This window comes from Ovis aries, chromosome 18 (assembly GCF_016772045.2).
Source record: "Ovis aries strain OAR_USU_Benz2616 breed Rambouillet chromosome 18, ARS-UI_Ramb_v3.0, whole genome shotgun sequence".
Classification (NCBI taxonomy): domain Eukaryota; kingdom Metazoa; phylum Chordata; class Mammalia; order Artiodactyla; family Bovidae; genus Ovis; species Ovis aries.
This window is the reverse complement of record NC_056071.1, coordinates 36,981,051-36,989,512: the sequence shown is the minus strand read 5'-3', so window position 1 is coordinate 36,989,512 and position 8,462 is coordinate 36,981,051. Positions and strand designations below refer to the sequence as shown.

At 47.2% G+C, this 8,462-nt stretch overlaps 1 protein-coding gene across 1 annotated transcript; it reads right to left on the bottom strand.

Annotated features, from left to right (window-relative positions):
* Positions 1-2,828: 2,828 nt before the first annotated feature.
* FOXG1 (forkhead box G1) lies at positions 2,829-5,328 on the bottom strand. The gene has a single exon (XM_027957222.3). It carries the CDS (start codon positions 5,232-5,234, stop codon positions 3,762-3,764), a length of 1,473 nt encoding a protein of 490 aa, XP_027813023.2. The 5' UTR covers positions 5,235-5,328; the 3' UTR covers positions 2,829-3,761.
* Positions 5,329-8,462: the final 3,134 nt, after the last annotated feature.

The window sequence follows — 8,462 nt, the reverse complement described above, 5'->3', positions numbered from 1 at the left end:
CAAATACTACAAGTCTCATTTTCTTTCTCTTTCTACCCTCAATTTGATGCGAGTCACAGAAACCACATGAAATCTTCCATAAGCATAGATATTTGTATTAAATCTTGTTAGTTCCGGGCTTCATATTCTGGTAATTTCCAATTTTGAAACAAACTGAAGAAACATTTGGAAGAATCTTTTCACTGCTCTAGCTTAAGTCAGTCACTTTCTCAATGTTTTATATATTAATAATTTGTATTAACTTGTAGCAGACAAAATACTTTATACCTGGAAAGAAATTGCAATTTGAGATGTCAAATAAGTTATGATCACTAAGCACTTTCAGTTCCAAAATCTCAAAAAGAGCAACCTTCATCTCATTAAAAACAGTTATAAGTATAAAAGAAGAAAAGCTTCAAAAAGTTTCAAAATGTTTTTCCAGCATAAATTAATTTTAACTGGCAAAGGTTGAAGATAACAAATATCAACACAATGTTACAACCAATTTGTTGCAAAAAATCTATTAAATGCCATGCTAGATTTCTGTATGTTTTTGAAGATGATAGTTTGAGGGACGATAGGACTCATTGAGATAAATGAAATGTTCACATTGGGCTTCAGGAGGCCTTCACAAAGTTCTTTTTCTCTGTATATCCCCCTTAGTATCTAGTATGCATATTAAACAAACTATTCTTACTTCTAATCATTCCATTGTATGTGTAACTTGGACACGTATCGAAGTAGAACTTTTCTACTCCAGTCCTTAGTTCCTAATCAATTCAAAGAAGTCGATTTTACTTTTGATTTAAGAACATTAAATTTGCCACTAGAATTCTATTTCTTGATCATGCAAATAAACAATCAGAAATAATAGTTATCTAATATGGCCAGAAAAAAATATTTATGGGGGAAATCTGTCTTCTATATATATGTCCCTTTACCTCAATATGAGTCCAACTGTCTTTGTAGCTTTTGATAGGCAAAAGACTATATTTCTTCTGTCCCAGTACATTCTTATTCTACAAATAAAACCCATGGTGAAAGCAAACAATACATCATCACCTTTTCCAGTCTAAACACATGCTTGTCTTTGAGCTGTTTTGGATCACAAATGTGTAATAGGAATTTCCTTTGCCTAACTTCATTCACTTGGACGCTATAAGTATTTTTATTATCAGTCATACATTTGGCTTCTAAAACAATTTATTTGTGGAATTTTCTTTCATGCTTCATCCTAAAGAACTGTTAAATTTCACGAAACTTGGACCTCTGGTGAAACTGCTCTCATACTAAGAAAATAGAATCTTGTCCAGTCTGCTTAAAGGAGACAATTAAACTAGCTGTCTTGGTCTATTTTAGTTCTTTCCGAATTTGTGTATATTTGGTTCCAGCTCTTTTAATTTTTTCCTGGCCTTTTTCTGTCTTTCTTAGATCTCCCTCTCCTCCTCTCTCTCTCATTCATTCTTTCCTTTTGGTAGCAGGGACTTTTTTTTTAAGGTTTTTTTTTTTTTTTTTTGAGGTTCAAGATCCTCTTTCCCTTTCTTCCCTCTAGCTGTCTCTATCTCTCCATTCCACAGGCCACCCATTCCCATATTCTAATATTAACTATTCTATAGTTGTATTCCAAATCTGTTTCAGTCAGCCTGCTTCTGGCCTAGGTTTTGTTTTTTGTTGTTGTTGTTTTTTTTTTTTTCCTGACTGACTCTCTTAAGTGTTTGCCGATAACATCTTGGGGACAGATTATTTTTCATTGGGCCCTTTGTAAGAAGTAGCCAGCTTATTGCATTACTGCAGAACACATTTCAGACTATACAATTGTAACAAATGAACAACTTGTCCTCCACAGACTCACCACAGGATCCAATTAGTTACTAAACCTTTTAGTTAGGTTTACTAATTATTTTCTGGAGTCACAGCAACTGGACTGCTGAAACAACTCAAGAAAATGTTTTCATTTTGCTTCAGATTTATATCTATATGCATATATGTGCATGCATATGTATACTGCAAGTTAAAACAAAATTATGACTAAGCAAGAGGACAAATTTCTAGATAAAACTACACAGACATATTTAAAAGGGAATCAAGAAATACTTCTATAATATAAAAATGAAAGAAAAGGTGAGAGAGGCATTTTACTTCTTCTGAACATCTGGAGCTTTAAATTGTTATAATTTAAAAATAAAATATAAACATTGATCTGCAAGTCATTACAACAGGTGATCACTTCAGCAAAATCTATATTGCAACTTCAGCACATCTTTATTAGAATTCTTTCATTGTGGGTAAACAGCCACAAAAATAAATGCTGACTTAGAAAGTATAAATACAAATATTTAAACAAAAATATTTGCAGCATTCATAGCGCAAATTGTACCTGAACTGAAGGGCTCTGTGTGTCTATATATATTACATATGTGTGCATTATATTCACTTCTATCTAACCATATACATAGATTTATTTATAATTTGCCAAGTGCTATAAACAAGATACCTGAAACAAAATATATAAAAAGCATTCTATCAACTGATTTGAAAATAAACACAAGGTAAATAGCTATGCACATAAAATTAAATAATCTCTTTTTGCTGTATATCTACAGAAACTTAAAGATATCAGCTGAAAAGCCTATATTTTGTTTAAAGCTAGCATTTATTAAATAGCCTGCTCCTTGTAAAATTTGACTCCACAATGGAAAAAATATTTTCATTTGAAAAGTCTCAGTTCAAATGAAAGGAGCAGTTTAAATTTCAGTTGGCTGAAAAAGCCTTTGAATTCCCTAGAACTTTAATGATTTTTTAAAAATTAGTTCTACTTAATAAAAGAGACAAAAGTATCAAGATATATATGAATTTAGCCTATTTTTTTATTTCTGTGTGTTCATAGTAAACATTTTTGTAAGTGACAAACACGGGCATATGACCACAGTATCACAATCAAGAAATTTTAAGACAACATTAACAATCACTCAAATTTATGCGGCATCTGCGCAACACAGGTTACATATTTGCAAGGTTTACCTATAAGTACAATAGGTATTAACATTTCACTACATTTAGAAAAAATAAAAGTGACCTGTTAGTGACCACATACATCAAAATATACACAACACAAACTGAAGGCAATCATTAATTTTGTCCCCTTCCGATTCATTTGAATGGGCAGTGCTGCCAACTGAAACAACTTTCCTTTTTTTTTTTTTTTTATTTAAATACTTAGTATACCAAGTGCATTTTCTAGAACCCAATCTTTGGTCTAAAAGTAAACAAAATTAAAAAAAAAAACAGATTTTTAAAGAAAAGGACAAAACAATAAATGGCCAAAATAATTTCTTGGGCACCTCTACTACGAATGCTTCTTAAATACAAATTACAGTTTAACATTTTAAAACTCTCCCCATAATTTAGTAGGTTGTTCTCAAGGTCTGCATCCACCATAAAGATCCATGATAATTTATAATACTGCACACATGGAAATCTGGCGGCTCTTAAGGATAGACTTGTCAGGTTTGAATGAAAATGGCAAAGCAGTCACTATTTAGATACACATTCTACTATAATTTTGACTTCCAAACCTTATATTCTACAATGTATTCTCCCCACATTGCACCTCGCTGACACTCCACACCTTGTTAGAATAATAAACAACCCTAAAGACTGAACAAACGTACAGAAATGGGCGGGGGGGGGCTTAATAAAAAATACCTGGACTTATTTTTTTAATTATCATTTACAATGCAAATGTGTGTAAAACGTTCACTTACAGTCTGGTCCCAGGGATGTTAATGTATTAAAGGGTTGGAAGAAGACCCCTGATTTTGATGTGTGAAATAATCAGACAGTCCCCCGGACAGTCCCGTGGTGAAACTTGGCAAAGAGGGTCTTAAAGACTCACAGGGCAGGGTCGAGGGGGCCTGCGGAGACGTGGACGAAGACGCGGCCCGGGCGCTCATGGACGTGCTGCTCTGCGAAGTCATTGACGGGTGCGGGACGTGGGGGAAAAAGTAACTGGTCTGGCCCGCGAGCAGGTTGACCGAACAGGGGTTGAGGGAGTAGGTCCCGGAGCAGGGCACCGACAGGCCGCAGGGCACCGAGGCGGCGAGCGCGGCGGCCGTGAGGTGGTGCGTGGCGTAGGGGATCTCCCCGTTGACCAGCCGGTCCACGCTCAGCCCGTTGGCCGTGGAGAAGGAGTGGTTGTTGCCCAGCGAGTTCTGAGTCAACACGGAGCTGTAGGGCATGGGGTGGCTGGGGTAGGCCGACGTGGTGCCGTTGTAACTCAAAGTGCTGCTGGCGCGGGGGTGGTGCAGGGACAGGAAGGGAGACATGGGCCAGTAGAGGGAGCCGGCGCGGTCCATGAAGGTGAGGCCGGTGGAGGTGAGGCGCGCCCCGCGCTTGAAGGCCAGCTTGGCCCGCGACGTGGTGGAGCGGCGCCGCAGCTTGCCCGTGGTGCCGCCGATGAACACGTCGTCGCTCGACGGGTCCAGCATCCAGTAGTTGCCCTTGCCCGGGTCGTCGTAGTGACGCGGCACCTTCACGAAGCACTTGTTGAGGGACAGGTTGTGGCGGATGGAGTTCTGCCAGCCCTGCTTGTTCTCGCGGTAGTAGGGGAAGTTCTTCATGATGAACTCGTAGATGCCGTTGAGCGTCAGCCGCTTCTCCGGGCTCTGCCGGATGGCCATCATGATGAGCGCGTTGTAGCTGAACGGCGGCTTCTCGTACTTGCCGTTCTTCTTCTCGCCCTCCTTGCCCCCCTCCCCGTCCTTGCCGCCCTCGCCCGCCCCCTTCTTCTCCTCCCCCCCGGCGCCGGCGCCCTTCTCCTTCTCGTCCGGCCCGACGGGCGCCAGCTCCCCAGGGCCGCCGCCCGGCTCGCCCTTGCCGCCCAGCCCGTCCGCTTTGGCCCCGTCCAGGGCGGCGGCCGGGGGCGGCGGCGGCGGCGGCGGCGGGAGCAGCAGCTGCTGTGGGCCCTTGTCGTCGTCGGCGGCCGGGGCGCCCCGCGCCTGGGGTGGCTGCGGTGCCTGGGGCGGCGGCGGCGGCGGCGGCGGCGGCTGCTGCTGCGGTGGCGGTTGCGGGGCGGGCGGCGGCGGGTGGTGATGATGGTGGTGGTGGTGATGGTGATGCTGGGGGTGGTGGCTGTTGTGGTGGCCGTGGCTCGCGTGGTGGTTGTCGTTCTGGACCGCCTCTGGCACCAGGCTGTTGATGCTGAACGAGGACTTGGGGATCATTTTCACCTCTTTCCTATCTCCCATGTCCAGCATCACCCAGTCGTCGGGGGGAAACGGCGACGGTGGCGGCGGCGGCGGCGCGGGAGCCGGGCAGCGGCGCAGCGGGCGGCGGCGACCGGTGGGTGCCGAGCGGGGCGCGGGCGGCGCGGGCGGCGGCGGCGGCACTGAGCGCTCCGGCAGCAGCGCAGTTGGACCGCAGGCTCCGGCGCTGGCAAGTCATGTAGCAAAAGCAGCAACCACCCCTCAGGAATTAGAAGAAAAAAAAAAGGAAAAGAAAAAAAGAAAGAAAGAAGGAAAAAAAAAAAAAAGAAACAACCACCGCCCTGGGGGTGAAGCTCCCTCGCTCCCAACTCTACTTCTTGGTCTCCCCCCCACCCCCCCCGCTCCCCCCCCCCTGCTGCTTCCTCCTCCTCCTCCTCTCGCAGCAGCAGTCACAGCAGCAGCAGCAGCAGCAGCCCAAAGGGGGGGAGAGCCGGGCGGCGGGCGGGCGCGTCCCGGAGCGGCCGCGGCGAGGCTGGGGAGACAGCGATCGCGGCGGCTATAGCCACAATTAATTTTCCGAGCTACAGGCGCACACTAGGGCTGTAAAAAAATTTTTGGTTTAACCTTTCCTACCGCTGGGCCAATCAGAGCCGGCGGCGTGCGGGAGCGTCTCTCCCGCCGTCGACCAATCGGCGGGCCCGGGCCCACCCACCCCCGCCCCGCCCGTCGGCCCGCCTGCCCGCCGGCTCCCGCCCCCTCGGGCGCTCGCCTCCCCCTCTCCGCGGGCTCTGGGCCTCGCGGCCGCGCGGAGCCGCGTAGGGATACTCCGGCGGGAGCACGCTGCGCCGCGGCCCTTCTCAGCGCACCCCCCTCCCCACCCCCCGACCACCTCCACTTCACCCCTGCCACCCCGCGGGTCTGCTCAACCGAAATCTCCCTGTTAGGGTAGATCTCTTCCATTTTCGGCTTCCTTCTCACTCCATTGAGTCATTTTCGTTTGAGCGTCAATATTTGTCCTTATTAATTAAAGTTTGTATCCAATTTTATTTTTAAAAGCGGGGGCGGTGGTGGCGGCGGCGGCGGCGAGAAGTGGGAGTGCAGGGAGAGGGCAGGAAATGGAGGAGGAAGAGGCGAGGCACTACTCCGCGGGGTCGGCCTTGCAGGCCCGGGTCCGGCATTTCTGAGCCCGTAGGAAAACCGTGCGTGTCGTAGGTAAAGCTCCTACGAGGCTTCGGAAGGTCGGGGAGGAAAGGCCCGCCTCGGGCGTGGAGCGGGTTGGGGATGGGGGTGGTGTCCTAAACCTTGAGGGAGGAGGGCCCGGGAGAGGTTTGGAAAAGAAGAGATGAGGAAGTGGGCTGGCGAGCGCGGGGCCAAACAGGGGTTACTTACTCGGTTCCTGCGGCTCGGGCGGCGGCGAGCTCGGGGCTCGGGCGCCGCCGGGAAGCCGGGCCTGGGGCTCCCGGCGCTGCGGCGGCGGCGGGCGAGGGGCGGCTCAGTGGTGGGCGCCTGTGATGGCCTTCCGAAATAAGGGGTGCTCAGAGAGAAAACAATACCAAACAATCTCGAAATAAACCAGGTAACACATGCTCTGTCTGTGCGTCTCTTCCTTCCCTTCTCTCCCGCTCCAGACCTTCGCTCACGCTCTGGGCGACTCGGTGCCGTTTTCTCCTCGCTGCTCCAGCGTCTTCTCAGCTTCTAATCCGAATTGGAAGCGAGTAGCCGTGAGCGATCACCCTGGAAATGTTTTCATTTTGCTTGTTGACATTGGAAGGGGGGCAAAAAAAAAAAAAAAAAAAGGGTGGGCGTCTATTTCTTTCCGGTGGTTTTTTTTTTTTAAGCCTATTTTCACTCCCTCTTTTCTTTTTCGTTTCGTTTTTCAAATGTTTTTAATTTGTGCGGGCCTTAATCCTGAGATAACCTCATGCTTCAGCCAGCCCTTTCCCATCCTGAATGTTGCTGGAGGGCACCCAGGAGCCTTGGGAACGTGCGTCCCACAATTCCAGCTTCTTGGGCTTTAGGACTGGGAGGTTCGGTTGAGGGTTGAAGTGAGTGGGGAGATTGTGATTCGAGGGCTTTAAAGGGATCCCGTGGCCAGGGGCAGGGCTAAGGCCCAGCATTTCCCAGGGATTGGAATTTGGTGCGGAGCACACTGATCAAAGGCTGTTTCATCCCACATGGGCACGAAACATACCACAGTTTACGGAGGATGAAGCCTGAGAGAAGAGGGAGGTGGAGGAGAAGCATACATGAAAAGCACCTTTACCTCTGTAAGGTAAATAATCATACAATGTAAACCTTTCTTCACTTTGATAAACTCTCAAATTATCTGACAGATTTGGTTATTTACAAAAACGAAGAAAAAAGCGGTGCCTATTTGTGATAAAAGTTCGGTTCTAATATTAAAGAATGCAATTGATGAATACTCAGGTTGACAGCTATTCTACTCTCCCCATCCCACCCCACCTTGAAATTATGAGAAAGAATAAATGCTGAAGGGAGTAAAAGACAATTACAAATAGCTAATGATTCTTAAATATGTACCTATGAGGAATGGCAATAAAGGAGCTTTGAACATTAAACTAACCTCAACTATCCATTCACTGTATGTATGTGTGTGTGGGTTCCCCCTATGTCTACACAATTCCTTACTTTAAACCGTATTTACAAGTGGGGAAATTCAAAGGTTCTAGCGATCTCCGTTGATGGTGACAGGGCCCCAAACTCTTGACTTCTAAGCTTCTGATTTCTCACAGAGCCGGGTGAGCTAATGGGTTTTGCGGGCCCGGCTGGAGGGATCTGTGGGCCTTCCTCTTTCGGCTCACTTTTCCTCCTCCCACCCTTCTCCCCGCCCCAAGCCTGTTATTCCTACTTTTCCTCAACTCGCATTCCTGCCTCCTCCCCTCTTCCCCCCTCCTTCCCCCTCACTCCCCCCACCCCTCAACTCCCTCTATTCCTCTCCCTCACTCCATTCCTCCACCTACTCTTCCCCATTCCAACCCCCCACCCCCCACCCCGCAAAGCCCCCCCCTCCTCATCACCACTTATAATGGCACACAAGGGCTCCCTCTGAGGTGGACGGCCCGGTACGTTTTCGTAGTCGGTCTAGCGTGAGATGATTCGGTGTAACCGGATTCTTGGGAAAGGACAGGTTACGTAAACATTTACTGATGTGGAGTAACTATACTATTTGTACTCTGATATGCAGGAAGGAAAGTGTTGATTAACACAGAAGAAAAAAAAAGCGAAATTAGCTGATTGCATGCTCATAAGTGCAAGCTG